This window comes from Gopherus flavomarginatus, chromosome 2 (assembly GCF_025201925.1).
Source record: "Gopherus flavomarginatus isolate rGopFla2 chromosome 2, rGopFla2.mat.asm, whole genome shotgun sequence".
Lineage (NCBI taxonomy): Eukaryota > Metazoa > Chordata > Testudines > Testudinidae > Gopherus > Gopherus flavomarginatus.
Window position 1 is genome coordinate 44,065,380 of NC_066618.1, and position 20,991 is coordinate 44,086,370.

Consider the following 20,991-nt stretch of genomic DNA (forward strand, 5'->3'; position numbering starts at 1 on the left):
CACCATGACTACCAGCTCATCCCCAGCACTGCACATAAGTCCCTCTAGATGTCTCAAGAGGGCCACAAACTTCAAACCCAGCAGGCAGTTCACCATGTGGTTCTCCTAGTCATCACGAACACATCTATCTAGATTTTTTTAATCGACTCCCCCTACTACTCTTTTGTGTGTCTCTTCCTAGTACCAAGGATCACCTGCTCTGTTGGGGTATTCTTAGTACGATAGGATACCATGACATCATCTGGAAGGAAGGTCGCAACTATGGGTTAATTTCTCTCCACTCCAGATTGATGTTCTTGTTCTCTGAGATTTTTATCCTCCTCTATAGCACAGAGGCTGTTAGATGGTGGGAGGGACCGCTTTACTATGTCCTGGAAAGTCTTGTCTGTGTATCTCTGTCTCCCTTAGCTCCTCCAATTCAACTACTGTGGTCTGAAGAGCTTGCACTCTATCTCTGAAGGCCATGATCTGTTTGCATTAAGTGCGCATACATGCCACCAGCCTACAAGGCAGGTAATCATACATGTTGCATTCAGTGTAATAAAGTGGATAGTCCCCACTCTGTCGCTCAACTTCTGCCTGCATTATCTTTCTTCTTGTAGCGGTTTATTTTTGTTGTTTGTGTGAGATTTGTTGTTGTGTGTTTGATTTTTGTGGGTGATGGTGGTGGGAGAGTTATTGGCCTAACTTTTTAGAGAATGTGGATTAGGTTGATCTGGCTTCCATGCTCTCCCATTTGCTCCTCCTGTTCGCTAGCTTCTGTGGTTGCTTGGGAGCTGGCTTTTAAAATCCTTGTTCTCCCTGAGTTAGCCTTGCCCCCTTGTCAAGGGATCCTAAAGGGATTAGGCTTCAAAGGATGGCAGGCTAGAGCCTCATTAGGAAGCTCTCAGCTTTGCCTAGCAGGCCGCTAGGCTCAGCACACAGTTCCCTAAACAGATCACACTACAAACTTCAACCAAGCAGGCACATGCAAACAAGCTTCACAACAACAAACCAACTAACAGACAACACACTCCCTCTAAAAGTTACATAGTTGTTTCTCCTTTACCGTGAGAACTCTGTGGCAAGACTCTACTGTTTGCTGCTCCTGTTTGTTAGCTGGGTATAGGGCACTAAGAACAGCAAGTTTTAGGAGGTATACTTTGAACCCTTCAGTCCACCCCAAGCCTTACTCCCATGGCATTCCAAAAGCCCGGTGGCCAGCCATCAATGCCATGTAGGACCCCAGGGTCCTGGGGCCAGCCCCAGAGGCAAAGCGACAAAGAAGATAGCACATCTACACATGGCTGTGAACATCACTGCTGCAATGTGTATGTGCATTTTATGATTGGACTCTTAATATTGTGCTGTACTGTTCTTGAGCTTCTGTTGTTTTTTATGTTAGCAAAATTGCACAGTTCTATTGACAAAGTTTTAATTTGCACTATTTCTCAAATATCTTTTAGTTCAAAGGTGACTACAGTTTCATAAAAGCACATGCCATACATAAAATATGTTGTAATTCCAACAAGAGACAATGCAAATCATTTAAAAATTAAAAAAAATATATTATGCAGGGTGTACCAGTACATTAAACATTTTATATGAGTACACTGGCTATTTTACAGAGAAGCACAAGGCAGTCTCTAGTCTTGTCATTAGCGAGCACCACCTCCCCTGCAATAGGCCAAAGGCACACTCAGCTTTATTCCTGCAACTACTCAAGTGTTAGTTAAAACGTTCCTTTCTAGTATCCAAATGTCCTGCATGGCTGGGCCAAACCTAGGTGGTGTGGCAACCCCGTGCACAGGGAACTGGAGCCCAGGGTCTGGTCTAAGAGTAGGAGAACTGTGGGATTCCATCCCAGAAAATGTAAGGGCATGAGGCTTAGTGCCTTAGAGGGTTGCACTCGAAAGAATTGGAGGTGGAGGGAAGTCAAAGGTGCAGTTAGCTCTGTAAGCATGACAGATTGTAGGGTTTGAAGCCAGAACCTTCAGATACACAGCACATACCTCTTCCACTAGAGTTCAGAGTTGCTGATAGCAGAAACAGGCTGTTATCCTCTATACAGACAAGCTTCAAGTGGGCTGCACAACTATTTGTAAGACAACAGTTGAATACAGGATGTCTGGTTTTCTTGGTTCTCTCTCTGGCTTCGGGAGAAGGCTATGGTCTAGTAGTTAGAGTAGTGGTTACAGGCAATATTGTCAACACATTGCTGTGGTATATTCATTCTGAATGCCATTGTGACAAAGTGAGTGCACTTGTGTCCTCTAACATTAGAGACCTGGGTATGATCCCCCACTGTGACTGAAATAACCTCATGAAGGGTGTTACCTTATTAGTAAAATGGTCCCAATGATTCTTACCTCCCTCCCAGGATAGAAATATGAGGCTTGACTTCTTGTTAATGGATGTAAAATGCACATGAATATAAGTTAGTCAGTAGAAGAGATGAGAGCAGAAATCAATCTCCTGGCTTTCAGCCCATTTTATGAGGTGTGTCTCATTATGAGCGAGATTTTACTTGAGGTGTAGGCAGGCATGAGAGGGATGCCACATGTTTGAGTGTAATGTGAGAAGCATGATACTTAGTTGGCAGTTCTGGCTGTGAAGGTCTTTAAGGCTTCATGTGAGAAGGTATACTGGGCCTCTGTGGTTCTAGGGTGAACCAGTCCTGCCCTGAGCTTGTCCTTGTTAATTTCTTAACTAACTGTCAGGTGATGTATAACCTACTGACATTCCCTAAGGATGGGCTCAAAAGCTAGGGATCTGGTTTATGGATTCTGGCCTAAAAAGCTCAGAATGTGGGATATTTTAGGCAGGTTTTTTTTCCTCTCTGTTGCAGTTAGACTCGGTCATCTTTCAGGTAGTCTGAAGCCTTAGCTAAAGAGGTTCTTGGTGTTCCTCTGAGGTATTCTTTACTCCTGGGGGGATTCTGCATCAAAACATTCAAAATTCTGCATACTTTGTCAAAATAATGCAGTGTAATCACAGCAGTTTCAATGTTTTGGTAATTGATTTAAACTACAATATAGAAAAAAATCATAACTGTTCAGCAGTTCCTAAACACATGAAAGTTAAGTTACAAACACTTGGTAACTAATACCCTGCATTCCAGTTATGATCTTGGATTTTCATTTAAATTTCATTACAGAACACCAAACAGCTTCCCCTCCCCTCCCTCGCAAAAAAAAAAAAAAAGAATTTTATTTTTAAATTGCTCAGATGGGGTCAAAACCCACAGTATGAGAACTGCTGGCATTGGAGCAATGGTATGGAATAAACTTAAAATTGCTGTAAAGCATAACTTTACCGTACAGGTTCTCACTCTGTCTGTCTTTGATTATTTTTATTCATGACGTGTATATGGCCCTATCTAGTAAAAAAAAAAAAAACCAACAACAACAACAAAAAAACATTGTTGCTATCAGCATTTGAATCTTTAGCTCTTTTTGGACCCTGCCTTTGAGTTTGTGAAGTACAGTGGGACCATGGTTACAGTTTAGAGCTCTGGGTGGTATTGCAATGCAATACTTAAAAAAAAGCCCAAACTAAATCTTTATCTACACACTGGTTTCAAAGCAAGATAAGCTGCACCAGTGCAAGTCACTTTTTGTGCAAGGGCAGCACATTTACACTAGGGACTTCATTGGTGCAGTTCCTCTGGTGCAGCTATACCAGTGCGATAACAGTGGTAACAAAGCTTGAGGTGTATCCAAAATGTTGGCTGTGTGTCGTCATTGTTTCTAACAATCCATATTTACCTACAATTTTGTCTCCTGCCTTCTGATTAAGGTCAGATCACCTGGTTTGGCTATGAAAGCCCTCGTAGCTTCTGGGACTATATCCGAGTAGCTTGCTCTAAGGTTTCACACAATTGCATCTGCAGCATCGAGAATATGGAGAATGTCAGTTCTTCTAGAGCAAAGGTAAGAAATAAAGCATCAAGGTGGCTGCAAATTACATCATTTATTGTATGTACATCTTAATCTTTATTTTTGTTCACAACAGGAAAATATAACTGGTTAAGTTTATCCTGTAAAATCCTTCAGTTTGTTTTAAATAACTATTTATTTGGGAAGTTTTACAAATCATTACCATGTAAATAGCAGAAAAAGAATGATAATCATTACAACAGTGAGCTTATTTTTTGTTTAGAGAAAAATAATGTAGGAATATAAATCTCATCAAATCTTTCTGTTTAACAGAGTGTTTATTGTATAACAGGTTGAGCCTGTTCACACCATCCCAAATGTATTGTTTCTGGTGATTTTTATTAAACTGTGTGAAACTACTGACTCTATTCATATTTATCAAATCAAGCATGTCTATCAAATATTAATAATTTTTTAAAAAGAAGACATGCTTTTTTTTTTCCTGCAGGTTAATGTATTTTGTCTGAGTCCTGAATAAATGGTACCCAAATGCCAAAGTATCTTTGTCCTCTTTAATTTTTCGATAACATCTTCCCATTTATTTTGGAACCATTCTTCTCATTCTGGGCTATTTTTCTTTTTCCGGTGAAAGGCTGTCAGTTGTCTATTGGCTATTAGTAGATGAGAGATTAGTTCTTTTCTTTGAGACTGTGTTTCCTCTAGGAAGCCCCAGGAGGATTACCAAGGGTGATAAATATACAATAATGTTTGGTTATGAAGTGCATCCCAATACTCTCTGGACTTGTCCACTCCATGTGCATAAAATCTCTCTTCTTTTCACCACAATTTCCCCAACATTTGTCCTCATTCAATTTTTATATATAAATAAAATAATTTTTAATCTGACTGGCATACTGTTGAAACAGTATCTTAAAGAAATTTTCTTTTATCATGGTACATGCTGAGGTTGCAGGTCCTGTTTCGCAGATCAAAACACATTCCTCTGGGGGTAATTTGTCTGTTCAAATCTTTCTTCCTCTGTGTCAGACGGGGGCATTTCTTGCTTGGGAAAGTTTGTCTGCAAAGTTTGACAATGTTTTCTCCCCTAATTGACCAGAAGCCAACATTTCTTTTAAAGTTAGTTTCTGTATACTTTTCTAGAAAGTGGAGAAAATAATATCTAACTTGAAAGTGCTTTAGGAGAGTGGGCCAGTCTGACACACACTGGTTGGAGCCACTATGTTCTCTCTTTGCCACAGCAAGAATGAGCTGCTTTGGAGATTAGACTGTGTGTGTCAGCTCCCAGCCACCCCAGAGTGTCTTCTCAGCCAGCAGCTCAGTCTTAGCCTTGCCTAGCAGGTAACAATCAATGAACTCCAGCCACTGAGCACCTCTCTCTACAGTGTACAGACCGTATTACTTTGCATTCACTGAAGATACTCACTGCTCTTTTAAAGAGTTAGGGCATTACAGATTAGTAACTTAATTGGGGTACTGCACCCTTCCCTTCAAGCACAACACTGAGTTGGTTTGTAGGAAAAATAGAACAAGTTTATTAACAAAAGAATATATGTTAAGTGATACCAAGTATAAGAAATAAAAACAGAAAGAGTTACAAGCAGACAAAAATGAAAATATGTGTCTACTGAAACCATTAGTGAGTTACAGTCTTTGCCTAAGCAGGTTTATCACCTGTATCAATTCCAGAGACTTAGTTGAATGACCAAACATTCTGTGATTTCAAGAGCTCTGACCCCTTGAATCTCCCAAGTAATAGAAAACCTTGAGGTTCTTTCCTTTTTATAGTCCAGTAAACCTTTTGAAATGTATTCTTTAAAAAGTAAGCCCTAGACCAAGCTTCTCTCTCCTGCTGGGGTGCAGGCACCATGCTGTCTTCCCAAAGTTATAAACTCTCCTTCAAGATGCAGGAAGACTTCCAGGGAATAGAGTCTCCATCCCCTGTTGAGTTTAAGAACTTCTATTTTCCACTTTGTAGGCTGTTGGCTTTGTTTACATTTTATGTAAATAGATCTTCATTGTCTCTGTCTGATCTGGCTGGTCAGACAAGGAAATACACATTCCTATGTATAGGGCAGATTGGGATTATGCATTGTTTGCCAAACACATTTTAAGAACATAATTCTAGCTCATATTTATAACTTTGTACACAGCCCAAACATACATCATGCAAGAATATTAATGATCAGTAAGTTACTAATTTTCCTGTGATATATTACATGCCATCTTTTGGCTATATGTCATGACAACAGTGTGTTAGGTATAATAAGTTTCAGGGCCGGCTCAGGGTTTTTTGCTGCCCCAAGCTGACATAGAGTAATGAACTACAAATGTCCTGTGTCACAACCAGTTAAAGTTTTGATTTCAAAATAAATTTAAAAAGTTTCTTTGTTGAAGAGCTGGTCAACCATGTGTATTCCATGTCTCTCCCTATCTATAAAACTTACTTGTTCATGATTTTGGTTAAAATCTGGATTATTTGCAATGAGTATAGTTGGCAAGGGCAAATAATTTTTTTTATTTTTAGTTCTTGATGGCATTGAGATAGTAGCCATTTTCAAAGAATGCATATACATTTCTGTAGAATATTTTTTATATTAATCTGTGGTAACTAAGCATATTCCCCAATGGTTTTTCTTCAATAAAACCCAGTGATGGGGTGCTGTAGAGCACCCCGAATCCACTATTTTTTTGAGCTGGCTGGTTTGATAATACCGTAAAATACTTGGAACAGCTTCTTCATCCTGTTTAATAAATCTGTACAAAATGTCTGCATTCACACTCAATCTTTTCTTATTCCGTATAAATACTAATTTTGTTTTCTATATTCCTGTTAAAATTTTATCTGGGATGATTATAGAAGGATTTTTGAACAATAAAGATGGCCTTAGCAAAATATTCATTTTGACCATGGCTATTCTTCCAACTGAGAAATTGCATAGTTCCACCAGCACTCCAAGCTCTCTTCATTTGCTGCTCTTGTAGATTGTTTTCAGACTTTAATTCCCATGTATCTGACAGAATTTGTTGCCCATTTGTACCCTAATGTTTTCCAGAGGCATGACTCCTTAGAGGGCTGGCAATTTTATAGCTAATAGTTCAGCTTTAAAGCCAGACACTCCCAAAATCCTAGATTTCTTTATATACGAATTTTATGGAAATATTCAGGTTAAATTTTTTTTAAAAGTCATCAGCATATAATGTGTTCCTGCAAATTTTATTCCTGTGATAAATTCATTATTCATTATCCTTTGTGCAAAGGGCTCTATGGCCAATGCTTTTAAAAAAAACAAAAACAAAAACAAACCATACCTACTAATTCATCTTCCAATGATGCACATGTCAATTCCCTGTGAGGTGTATGTGTGTGCCCAGTGCACTGAAGTCAGAGACTTTTTCTCTTACCTGTTGGGGCAGCGCGTGCATGCACCCTGTTCTGCCTCGTGCTGCTGCACAATGGTATAAAGGGAAGAACCACCCCCCAATCTCCCTCAGTTCCTTCTTACCACCCATGGCGGTTTGCTGGAGTGTTTTTCCTTGCTCCTGCAAGTTTTTCCTTGTTCTTAGTGTTGTATATAGTTGATTCTCATTTAATATCCGAGGGGTAGCCGTGTTAGTCTGTATCCAGAGAAGCAATGAGGAATCCTGTGGCACCTTAAAGATTAACAGATATATTTGAGCATAAGCTTTCGTGGGTGAAAAAACACTTCTTCAGATGCATGGAGTGAAACTTACAGATACAAGCATAAATATACTGGCCTATGAAGAGAAGGAAGTTACCTTACAAGTGAAGAACCAGTGATGACAAGGCCAATTCAGTCAGGGTGGATGTGGTCCACTCCCAATAACTGAGGAGGAGGTGTTAATACCAAGAGAGGGAAAATTGCTTTTGTAGTGAACTGGCCACTCCCAGTCCCTATTCAAGCCCAAATTGATGGTGTTAAGTTTGCAAATGAATTGTAGCTCTGCAGTTTCTCTTTGAAATCTGTTTTTGAAGTTTTTTGTTGTTGTTGAAGAATGGCTACTATTCAATCTCTCTGGATGTTCAGTAACAGATTAAAATATTCTCCTACCGGCTTTTATATGTTACTGATCCTGATATCTGATTTGTGTCCATTTATCCTTTTACATAAAAACTGTCCGCTTTGGCCAATGTACGTGGTAGGGGGGCATTGCTGGCACATGATGGCATATATCACATTAGTAGTTGTGCAGGTGAATGAGCCTCTAATGGTGTGGCTGGTATAGCTGGGTCCTGTGATGGTGTCGCTAGAGTAGATATGGGAACAGAGAAGGCAACGGGGTTTGCTACTGGCATTCATTCCTGGGTTAGTGTTTCTGTTTTGTGGTGAGTAGTTGCTGGTGAGTGTTTGCTTCAGGTTGAGGGGGGCTGTCTGTAAGCGAGGATTGGCCTGTGGGAGATCGTTTTCCAGGATAGGTTGTAGATTGTTGATGATACGCTGGAGAGGTTTTAGCTGGGGCTGTATGTGATGGCTAGTGGTGTTCTGTTGTTTTCCTTGTTGTGCCAGTCCTGTAGTAGGTGACGTCTGGGTACCCATCTGACTCTGTCAATCTGTTTCCTCACTTCCCCAGATGTGTATTATAGTTTTAAGAATGCTTGATAGAGATCTTGTAGATGTTGTCTCTGTCTGAGTGATTGGAGCAAATGCGGTTGTATCTTAAACTTGGCTGTAGACAATGGATCGTATGATGCATCTTGGATGGAAGCTGGAGGCATGTAGGTAAGTATAGCGGTCAGTAGATTTCCAGTCTAGGGTGGTGTTTGTGACCATCAGTTATGTGCACAGTAGTGTCTAGGAGGTGGATCTCTTGTGTGGACTGGTCTAGGCTGAGGTTGATGATGGGTGGAAATTGTTGAAATTCAGGTGGAATTCTTCAGGGGCCTCCTTACAGTGGGTCCATATGATGAAGATGTCATCAATGTAGCGTAAGTAGAGGAGGGGCACTAGGTGACGAGAGTCAAGGAAGCATTTTTATAAGTCAGCCATAAAAATGTTGGCATACTGTGGAGCTATCGGGTACCCATAGCAGTGCCATTGACTGGAAGGTATAAATTGTCCCCAAATCTGAAATGGTTGTGGGTGAGGACAAAGTCACAAGTCAGCCACGAGGTGTGCCGTGGCCTCATCAGGGATACTGTTCCTGACAGCTTGTAGCCCTTCCTTGTGTGGAATATTGGTGTAAAGAGCTTCTACATCCATGGTGGCCAGGATGGTGTTTTCAGGAAGATCACCAATGCATTGTAGTTTCCTCAGGAAGTCAGTAGTGTAGCTAGGAGTGCCTGTAGTGTAGGGTCTGAGGAGAGAGTCCAAACAGACAGATAAACCTGCTGTAAGTGTGCCAATGCCTGAAATGATGGGGCATCTAGGATTTCCAGGTTTATGGATCTTGGTAGCAGACAGAATATCCCTGGTCGGAGCTCTAGGGGTGTGTCTGTGTAGATTTTTATTCCCATGCTGTAGCAGGGAGTTTCTTGAGCAGATGGTGTAGTTTCTTTTAGTACTTCTCAGTGGGATCGGAGGATAGTGGCCTGTAGAATGTAGTATTGGAGAGTTGTCTGGCAGCCTCCTGTTCAAAATCCCTCCTGTTAATGATGACTATAGCACCTCCTTTGTCAGCCCTTTTGATTATAATGTCAGAGTTGTTTCTGAGGCTGTGGATGGCATTGCGTTCTGTACTGCTGAGGTTACGGGGCAAGTGATGCTGTTTGTTTACAATTTCAGCCTGTTCACGTCTGTGGAAGCACTCTATATAGAAGTCCAGTCTGTCATTTCGACCGTCACTCCTACTCAGCGTGTTAAATCAAGCAGGACCATGTGCTGGTGTGGCCTCACCAGCATTGGTTTTCCTCTTTGCTGAGCCTCTCAGCTGGGGTTCCTTTGACACTTCCATCGGACCCAGACCTGATATCTCAGGACTATGGTCACTTCTTCAGTCCCAACCAGGAGGAAGCTGATAGCCTGGATGTTCCATTGTTAACATCTCAGGAGGAGAGCTGTATTGTGGAAAAGACCACCACCCATTCGATTTTAGTCAGACAGGTCGAGGCACCTTTATTGTTAAAACAAGAATACAAGTATGCATACAGGGAGAGACAGAAAATCCCATGCAAGGGAAAAACTGCTCTGCCCCTTACAAATTTCACCCAGCTTATAAAGGCTAAAACCGCAAAACGTCATATTGATTACACAAGTTATTTGCTTATATTTGGTAGTTAATATTGCAGATCAGCAGGTTATTTACTTTAAATTCAGCTTAGGGTATTTCCAGTTATGGGCTTTTGCAATTACATTGTCTTATGACTTCTTGATTGCGAATACATATTGCACAAGCTATTAGCATATTGCATAGGTCAACATTTTGGCAGTGATTAAGCTGGTCACTTGACAATGCCACTTGGCAATTTTCTGTAGGCAAGCAGTCTTATTATGCTATATTTTGCTTAAAGCCAGACTGGCAGGAAAAAACCCCTGGTCCCTCCCTGCCCAGTTCCTCTTTTGTCAGTTTACTATACCCTATTTCTTAATATCTTGTTTCCTCCCCACCCAGCGCGAGACATTACTGATAAGCAAGTTAGGCCTGGATATTAAGGCCTATAAACCAATAAAGCTAAAAGCATTTATAATTATTACAATATTATATTAAAATTACAGAGGCTTATATCAATGTCAGGAATCTGCAGCCGGGACTGATTTGCTTTATTATTTCAATCAGGGTCCTGCTGCAGTATCCGTGGCAGTGACAGCAAATTCTTAAAGGCACTGGTTAAACAAGATTTTATCAAAACAAAAGTTTACAAGTATTTAATTATATTCGAACCGTAGATGCTCATATTATTGTTGGGGACATACCACTAGGGTACTTGATCATACATGGTCTTCAATCAGAACCCTAGGGCAGGAGCCACACCAGTGACAGAAAGATTCTAAAGGCAGCGGCTAAACAAGGACAGAAAGCTACAAGTATTCAATTATGTTTCAGGACCACAGATGCCTGTATTACTGTTGGGAACCCTCCACAAGAGTACTGTTCGTGCATTATTTTCCCACCAGAACCCTAGGGCGGGGTCCACACCAGCAACAGCAAACCTTTAGAGGCAATGGCTGAAGATGGCCTGAGTTGGCCGGCACTAAAGCTACATATAAAGGGTGGGGGGTTATGATTCCTTACAGCTGTTTAAAGGAGGTACAAGGTGTCATCTTGAATACAGTAACTCCTCACTTAACGTTGTAGTTATGTTCCTGAAAAATGCAACTTTAAGTGAAACGATGCTAAGCGAATCCAATTTCCCCATAAAATTTAATGTAAACGAGGGGGTTAGGTTCCAGGGAAATTTTTTTTCCACCAGACAAAAGATGTTTGTCCCGCAACCCGCTTGATGTTTGTTTGGTCATGTTCAGTCAGGACGCAAATTGTCCTGATATTTTGCACTCTTGTTTTTTGTTTTGTTTTGTTCTGCCATCAGGACACCACTCCCTGTCTTTCCCCCCCCTTCCATCCCTCCTGGCCTGTGGGACTCTTGGACTCCATTATACTTATTTTTAATTTTTTTTTCTGCTTTGCCTTTGGGACTCTGCCCCTCCCACTCATGTGTTCCAGTGCCACTTCCCAAGAAGTGGGTAGGTGTATCTGGGCCCGCCCTCTACGCCAGGTTCCCGCCCAGGAACCCTCAAACCAGTAGTTCTGGGCTTTGCTCTCTCAGTCCTTACTGCTCCTGCCCTGGACTGCTTCCTACTCTTCAGGTATACACTCTGGGTAGATCAGCTCCAACTTCCTCTTCCCAGGCTGTGACTGCAGCCTTTCCCAGTAGTCGATCCTTTGTGTTGCCAGCTTCTTGGTTTTCATAAGTTTGTGCCCAGCTGAACCTGCCTGCACTCAATCTCCTGCTCCCTGGCTCTCCTTCCAGGGGCAACCTGTGGCGTTAATAGGCCTATCTGGCCACCTTAACCCCTTCCAGACCACTCTATCACATGGACTATTTGTTATACCTGAAATAGCTAGGTCTTGCCTTTAGTTCCATCAGAGTCCACCTAGCAGCTATTTCAGCTTTCTACCCTTAATGCATCTTCCCTTTCAATCCTGGGCTACCTGTTCATTTCTCCATCTCTCAGTGAAAGTAGCTGCCTCAGTGGCAATCACCTCAGCCAGGAGAGTGGATGAATTACAAGCTTTAGTGTCTGACCCTCTGTACACAGTCCTCTACAAGGATGAGATAAACTTATCCCCTCATCTGAAATTTCTCACCAAAGTGGTCTCTCACTTCCACATCAATCAGACGTTAATAAATATAACTTCTTTCCCTAAGTCTCATGCTCATAAGGATAAGGAGAGATGCCACACATTAGATTTTAGGAGAGTTAGTGGTTTACTTGGAGAGAACTAAACCATTTAGATCCTCACAATTGTTTGTGGCCGTTGGACAGGATGAAGAGCCTTCCAGTCTCTTCTCAGTTTTTAATTTTGTTATGGATCTCCTTTTGTATACGTTTGTGCTATGACATGGCCAGTGTAACTCCATTGAGTAGGATACTGGCTCATTCAACCATATCACACATGGCCTTTGCAGCCTTTCTAGCCTGTGTGCCTATATTCTGGTTATTTGCCGAGCTGTAACTTGGTCTTCAGTGCATGCAGGCTGGCATAATGAGAGGCAAATGTAATAGTATAGTGACGATGCCAGATTTGGGCTTGTTGTCCTTCCATTATTATTCTGGTAGATGCCAATCCCACCTTGAGATTGACTGCTTGTGAGCTACTTGATTGGACATGTGAAATCAATTGAAGAAGAATAGTTACTAACCTGTTCTATAACTATTTTTCTGCAAGATGTGTCATACAAAAGCTCCCTGACTTATGCAAGCGTTCTGTACAGGAACATCTTGCTTAAGTTGAATTTTGCGTAAATCGGAAACATATCTCCGACAATTACACGCCAAAAAAAAAAAAAGCTTACAGAACTTCTTCTGTAAGTCCAGATTTCTGTAAGTCGGGTTTGCAAAACCCAGGGAGCGTCTGTACGTTGATTCCATAACCCACCCTTCTTTCCCTCTTTATAAGAGTCTATCTGATAAGAGAGAACTGAGGGGGTTGGAGATGGCTCTGCCCTTTATACTATCATGCAGCAGCACAAGGCAGCAGAGAACACGTGCATTGTCCCAACGGGTACCACTGAGGGAAAAATCTCCAACGTCAGTGTACTTGGCATGCACACACCTGAAGTGGAATGGACATGCACAACACATCTTGCGAAACAGTTACAGAACATGTTAATAAACATTTTTCCCCTGGGTATACAAATAGCGGAGATTTAGCTCTCTTGATTTGCATAGCTGCTTTTGGGCTGGCATAAAAAGCACTAATCTATTTAAGAGGTAGGGGCCAATATCCATATGGGACTAGATATTAAACTGGTAGTTCCTCTATCATCTAACAAAAAGCTTTCTCTACACCAAGTGATAACAAAATACATGTTGTTTTTATTTGGCACTACGAGTTATTCCAAGGATATATGGATATTATGTACCATTTGTCTATCTTTAATGAGTCTAGTTTGATCTGGGTTTATATAAACTGAGAGCATGGGCTGCAGTTGGTTAGCTAGTATTTTTGCTAAAATCTTTATAATAATTCAGCAGGGAAATGGGCCTAGTAAGAGTTGCGTGTATAATTTAAAAAAAAATAACTAACAAAATGACTTCCCACATAATTAATTGCTGGTAGATTTTATATAGTTTAGAAGTAACTTGACCTGATTGGGGTAATCTTAACTGTTGCCTAATTAAAACGAACAGATTGTTCGGAATTATTTCCTATCTTTTGAATTAGGACCAACTATCATATAAAAAATTCTTCTTTTATTGACTGAAACACGAATTAAATCTGGGCATGTTCTACAATAGTCTGCTGAAGCACTTGAGTGTGTGTACATAAGTCCTTACTCTCTGAATACAATTTTTAAACTTTTGATATGGATGTATGAAAACAGTGATAGTTGGAACTGTTATAATTGCTCTCTTTTGGGAGCAACCCCCCCCCCATTGGCCTAGATGATCACAGTGATCCCTTCTGGCCTTAGAATCTGTATCGTGCGAAGAGACTGTGTATAATCTAAAGTATCTGGTCTCTCATTCATGAATATTTTGTTTGGAGCACGAATATTTGGTTTGGAGCATGCCACCTGTTTACTGTTGTTTGATTTGGGTATATATAACTGGCACCAGAGAAAAAATTTAAATTAGAAAATATTATAACCTGCACTGCCAAAAATTTAACAGCACACAGAAATTTAGCTTTTAAAATCATATATAGACACACCATTTTATAATATAATTCTGTGTAAAAGTATTGATTAATAAACAGATTTCAGTGATTGCAAAAATGCAGTTTACAAGGAGTTCCAAAGTAAAGGTATGTTGCAAAACTTATTTACAGAAATAGGTATGGAAAGCTGCCAAAGCTTTCACATGTTTTCATTAAATTAGAAATATTTTGTACATCTGAGTGAAAGTTAGCCACTTCTATATTCTTGAAGGAAAAATTGCTACTTCAGAATTCTTATTTGAATACTCCTGTAAAATGTGAGAAATATGTTTTGTTTTTTATTCCTGTAGTCACGTATACATTAAATACCAAATTTATATTTTTAGTAGCAAATTTGGGTAGTGGCTTTCCCCCTCCAGCTATACTGGTCTGATTGTTTTCCAGGGGTTCAAATAAACAGAATGCTCTTTAGTACAGTATGTGATTTAAGTATTTGGTATTGTTTCTTCCTTTCAGGGCAGAGCGTGGATCAGAGTGGCACTTATGGAAAAACATCTGTCAGAATATATTTCTGCAGCTCTAAGAGACTTCAAAACAACCAGGTCTTAAAGTCCTTTTATTTGCTTAATGCTAAATTTCAAAATGTTGCTTAGGCAAAAGACCTGGGTTTCGGAATGAACTTGGTACTTGATCTATTTAAGGATAAGAAGTAAATAGCAGAAATGGTGAGTTCAGTTTGTATGAGGGGTATCCGTTGCTGCCTTTGCAGACTGATCTAGAGGCCTATATTTATTTATATATTAGCATTGGCATAATTGAAAACTTGTATATTCCTCTCTGATGATAAAAGTTTGGTTGTTTTTTTTAATAGAGATTTTGGAGAGGATCATGAGATAGGAAACTAAACTTTGGAAGTGGGGTTGGTGCTTGTTGCCTACATAAAGATAGAAAATTAAACATTGGTCTGAGGTCTTCTTCTCAAGATAGAGGAAGTGCCATTAGATTAAAAAGCCCTCAAACACAGTGAAAGAAGTATTTACATTTGTCCTAGTTATTGTGGAGAATTTCCCCAGGCATAATTTAGGGGGGAAAGGAAGAGACTTCTGGTAAAGTACTTTAGAAAAGATAAAGGGAAAGGTTAGAATTAATGCACAACAGTGCTGATTATAGCTGTGAAGTACTGCTGTAAAATGTAATAACTTTGGTTATATTTGATAATATACCAATTATGTAGTTTTATTGTCTTAATAAAAGAGAACGCAATAGTGGCTAGGAACTCTAATATGAGCTTATAGTGTGATAGATATGGTATCAAAATATGTTGCTGCTGTTTTGGGTTGCTCTTGCAGGGGCTTCATGTCATAGATCAGAAGGGTCTCTGTATACAGAGCTGAGACTGCCCCTATAATAATGCGAGTATCAGGCCTCACAATATCAGAGAGACTTGAATAGACTGGAGAATATTCAAAGAATGGCAACAAAATTGAGTAAGGGAAAATAATTTCACTAACACTTAATAGTTTCTGTAACACATACTTTTTGTGCTTGGAACTCAAAGTGCTTTACAAATCTTAAATTGCACCAGCGTCAGGTAGATGTTGTTCCATGTATGGATGAATTAACTGAGCCTTCCAGTCACATGCTCTTTGCTTAAAATTATAAGCATTTATCCAGGTATACTTACACTTGAACTGTGTGAGAAATTCTTAAAGCACTTAACATGTCTTTTGTTGTTTTTAAAGCCCAACTCTTGTTTTATTAATTTTTCTTCTAAAGAATTTTGTTTAAAAAGAAAAGTCTTTGTTCATGTCCAGTAGTTTAACCTGCTAGGTGATAGAAAACAATAATTATGATTAGCTGGCTGTTTCATTAGTTTTTCTTTTTTAGAAAACAAACCTTTATCACCATTCATTTGGAATATGAGGAAGTTCCCAATAACCTTGAGATGTATACAGTGTCTATGTTTCAGTAGACCTTTTAAAATTAATGTTTGTTATACATTCAACTTATGAAAATACTTTTAGTAATATTGAAGTTTTGGCGCTGGAAGTTTTAGATTTCCAGTTACTCAGCACTAAAGCAAAACATTTGGGGTTCCCAAACCATAAGCAGCAGAGGACTTAAACAGTGATTTCCTGTGTGGAGCTATAGAGTTAACTGAATTTTCATATAAATTTGTGTATAATTATGTCAATTTCAGTTCAATTATCCAGAATTATTATTTAGCGATTTATTTCTTTAAGTTTTTTTAATAGAGATGGCCAACATTTTCATACATGAGTTTCTAAAGTTAGGCACTTAAGTAAGTGGGCTGACTTTAAGGGTGCTGAGCATCTGCTGGTGCTATTAACTTCAGTGGGAGATGGATGTGGTTAGCCCCTTTTGAAATCAGGCCATTTATTTAAGTGCTAAAATGTGGATTTTGCTGTTTTACCCTAGGCCCCAGTCTTTCAATGATCTTTCATGCACTATGTGAGAGTCTTTTCCTATGGCAAGGAAAGGCTTCAGCAGTGGGGAGGCAATGGGACACTACGCTGCTAAAAATAGGAGCGTAGACTGCTAATATAGTCAAATGTTGAAAGTTAAATCTGAATACTGGGTCTTAAAATTAACTTTAAGTGCAATTAAGAAATATAGATGAAAAAGGCTTTTACAGTAGCATCAATTGTCATTCTTTCAGTAGGCATGACATATATTCTCATTCACAAGTAAAACTCCAATTGTGTCTTTGTCTTCCTCTCTCTCTCTTTCTCTCTTTTTGGGGGCGGGGGTTGTTGTTTTTTGGCTTATCCTTTTCTACTGCTATTTCTCAAGGGCATGAAATTAGACTCCTAATACATTAATTAACATATATCTAGTTATTTTGTTTGGCACTGTCTGGATTTGATACCTTTTAAAATAGTTTTATCATTATGGAGCACTTCCCTGCCCCCCTCTTGAATTTCTTGCTTTATAGTGATCTCTTCCTTTGCTTTACCAGAAGTGAAATATGAATGCCATCTGGGTATCCAGTGGCTGTTTTCATTTATTTGGATTTTAAGTCTTTTTTTAAATAACTTGAATAGTCAATAGGATAGCTGAATTATTATTTAGAACAAAGATTGGTGCTCATTTGTGTGTGTGTGTGGTGAAAACCATTTTGTTTCTTGCAGGAGATTTTATGAAGATGGAGCAATTGTCCTGGGAGAGGAAGCAAATATGCTTGCTGGCATGCTGTTGGGACTCAATGCTATTGACTTCAGGTATTCAGTTTGTCTGACAGGTGTTTAGTTATACTAAATTTAATATCCTAACCTTTATTTTTGAATCACTTGTAGATCCTGTAACCTTAAACCAGTTTTCAGTGTAGTTAAAGATGTCTTTTTCGTATACTGTGCCTAGCACAATGGGGCCCCAATCTGATTGGAGCCTGCATATGCTGCTATAATACAAATAAATAATATCCTTCATGAAAGAGAATATCAACCGTGTGCTCCAACATGGATTTTGGCTTGTGTATGCATGCTGCTTCATTTCTTTCCTCTTCTGTCGCAGTGTATTAAGACAACAAAAACACACACTTCTGTGTGTCCTATATTAAACTTCAGCTAATGATCAGTTGCTGATATTTTGATGCATTGAGAGAGACCACTTTTGCATCACATCCATTATTCTTCAGTTCTTTTCCTCCTGTACTGACTAAAAATGTTGTTCAAATAACAAAGTGTTCCTTCATTACCATCAGAATGATTGATTAATTTTTCAGTTCTGTCAAATTTGTCAGTTGCATGAGTACTTTGGGAATTGCAGCTCAAATTTTGGATAAAACACTGTTTTAAGTGACTAAAAAGATTCTTTTTAATGTTATATTATTTTAAGTTTGTCTGTTCTAGCATGATGTAGTTGATCTTCAAACAAATATTTGCTTTAATGTTCAGAAATGTGTCAAAGTGCTTTGGCTACTGTACTCTACAGCAGGATCTGTAGTTAAGATGATGGCACTAAGGGTTCCATTCGAGCTTCCTGTTCATCTTTGAGTGTCCTCTGTATATTCCCATTCTTGGGTTTGCCAGTTGGTGCAGCCTAGACAGTAGAACCTGTTCTAAGCAGTGCCTGTTAGAGTACTCACACACGCTCTCTAAAATGTTATGAAGGCAAGGCTATAGTGTGGCATGGCATCTACTGTTCCCCAGTTCCTTCCAACCACAGCATTAGACAAAAGTGAACTTTTCCACATCTCTTGGATTTCATCTATAGTACCATTAGATATGTAGGTATTTTAGAGTTAATGTTAGATACTTTATCTCAGACACTGTTTCCTTCCCCAGATCTAAAGCAGAGCTCTGTGTAGCTCAAAAGCTTGTACCTTCCACCAACAGAAGTTGGTCCAATAAAAGTTCTTACCTCATCTATCTTGTCTTTCTCATACTTAACACTCTTGGTAAAGTTACAATTTTTAATCTCTCTCTGTTGTAACTGTAGTAGTGGAGACAAAAATCAGAGGAGTAGTCTTCAAAAGATGCACTTTGCGTCCAGAAGTATTTCCAGCATCAGACGTTACTATAAGGCACCTTGCATGTCTTGGTGAAAGACACACTCAACCCAGAAGCTCCATCTGCTGTACATTTACTGCAGGATTGCATAAAGACAGACAGAATGGTTCACAGGAACTCTTACTAGTTCTTCAAGTAGTGTCCCTATGGGTACTCCACTTTAGATGCATTCGCACCTACTGCACCTCAGATTGGAGATTTTAGGTATCAGTGTCTGTCCAGCCCACAAATATGTTCTCCCTGTTTTGTGCCCTGCATCAGAGCTGTGTAGTGCTGCGTGGGTGAACTGTCCTCAGTTCCTTCTCAACCGCATCAACCTGGAGCCCCAGCAGCATCTGAATTGAAATTTCCTCATTTATATCTTACTATCTTGTTCGAGTTAGTTAGTGTTAGTTCATAATTTGAGTTAGTGTTAGTACTCTCCCCCCCTTTTTTTTAAACAAACCTCTTTTATCTTCTTATTAAAATAGCAAACTACTTCCTGTCCTTTATTTTTCATTGTCTCTTCCCTCTGGGGAAATTAAACCTGGACAGGGTATGCCTGGCTCTCCCTGGTTTAAGTGTTGCCTCTCCTGCCATGAAGCAGTCCTGGTCAATGACAGAAATTTCTGCTGCTTTCGCTGTCTTGGGGAGTCACATGTGCCTCAGAAGTGTACTTTCTGCTTAAATTAAAATCAAGAGCCATAAAGAACCATGAGCTAAAATTCCAGCTGCTAATGATGGAAAGTTCACTCCGAACAGCCCTGCTCTCCACTATCAGAGAGTGAGCCAGCCTGAGGCCTCTGCAGAACCAGCTTACCATTGAGAGGCACGACACATCCAGTTGTATGGACATCCTTGGTTGCCCCACCCATGCCCTTTCCACTACCTCAGTGGCCTTACTGGGACTCCTGGGTAGCCTATAGACACCAATTATTGAGGGCCCATAGTGTTTCGCGTAGGGATAGGAGAAGACAATCTTCAACAGTTTCTCTGTCTAGACCTCATGATCTGCAAGAGGAGACCTTTGAGAAACAGAAAGTGAGACCAAACAGATTACTTCTTCAACCAACTTCTCTTCAACTTCTCCTTATAAAGCTGTTATGCTTCGTCCACTAACCTTGGCAGATAACGTCAAACAATTTCAGGACCTTATCAAGAGGATAGTGGATTCTTTTAAAAATTCTGCTGGAAGAGGTTAAGGAGTCACAACACAAGCTGTCAACGTCCTGTACGTGCCCACATTGCACTTCTAATTAATGAGGCCTTGCTGGACCCAGCAAAAATTACATGGCAGACACCAGCCAAAACACTTTCCACATACAGGAGAGCAGACAAAAAATACTGTTCTCTCTAAAGATTTGGACTTTTTATTTTCACACTCATCCCTAAACTCCCTTGTTGTTGACCCTGTACATGAATGTGGCAGACAGCACCTAGCTAAATCGACACCCTGTCACAAGGATTTGAAACATCTTGAGTTATTTGGACTAAAATCATATTTATTGGTGACCCTACAATTTAGGGTTGCCAATTACCAAGCTCTTATGGCAAAGTACAGTCAGGGTGCTGTTGAGGTCCATCTCCCCAATTTACAGGCTCTCTGGCTCAAGGCATGACTCCTTGATGGTTGAAGGCTTGGAAATGACCTGCTCTGAGGATGTAAAGGTGGTGCTATTATGTAACAGGAAACAAACTATTCATCGCACATGTATTCCAAAGTGGAAGAGATTCCAGCTCTGCTGTGACTTGAGACAATTATTCCTACATCCCCTCTAACTACATAAGAATGGCTGTACCGGGTCAGACCAAAGGTCCATCTACCCAGTATCTGTCTGCCGACAGTGGCCAATGCCAGGTGTCCCAGAGGGAGTGAACCTAACAGGCAATGATCAAGTGATCACTCTCCTGCCATCCGTCTCCATCCTTTGACAAACAGAGGCTAGGGACACCATTCTTTACCCATCCTGGCTAACAGCCATTTATGGACTTAACCACCATGAATTTATCCAAGTTTCTTTTAAAAACTGTTACAGTCTTAGCCTTCACAACCTCCTCAGGTAAGGAGTTCCACAAGTTGACTGTGCACTGTGTGAGGAAGAACTTCCTTTTATTTGTTTTAAACCTGCTGCCTATTAAACTAGTGCTAGATTCCATCCTAGAACTAAACATGTCAGGATTATCTCTAATCTCAAGGTGCTTCTTGTAGCCATCATCTCCTTCTATCATAAGAGAGACGGTTATTCTGTTTTCACTCATCCTACAACAAGGAGGTTTCTCAAGGGTAACCTCTTCCCACAAATCAGATGCCCTGCACTAGCCTG

General features: G+C 40.0%; 1 protein-coding gene across 5 annotated transcripts in view; it reads left to right on the top strand.

Moving 5' to 3' along the window:
• The window catches only part of RUNDC3B (RUN domain containing 3B), a 184,946-nt gene that overhangs the window by 51,054 nt on the left and 112,901 nt on the right, over window positions 1–20,991 (top strand). For all 5 annotated transcript variants that reach the window (XM_050939576.1, XM_050939577.1, XM_050939579.1 and 2 more), the window contains 3 exons: window positions 3,778–3,911; window positions 14,673–14,758; window positions 17,309–17,398. In XM_050939576.1, coding sequence (XP_050795533.1) covers window positions 3,778–3,911; window positions 14,673–14,758; window positions 17,309–17,398 — 310 coding nt within the window. The remainder of the gene's footprint in view (window positions 1–3,777; window positions 3,912–14,672; window positions 14,759–17,308; window positions 17,399–20,991) is intronic.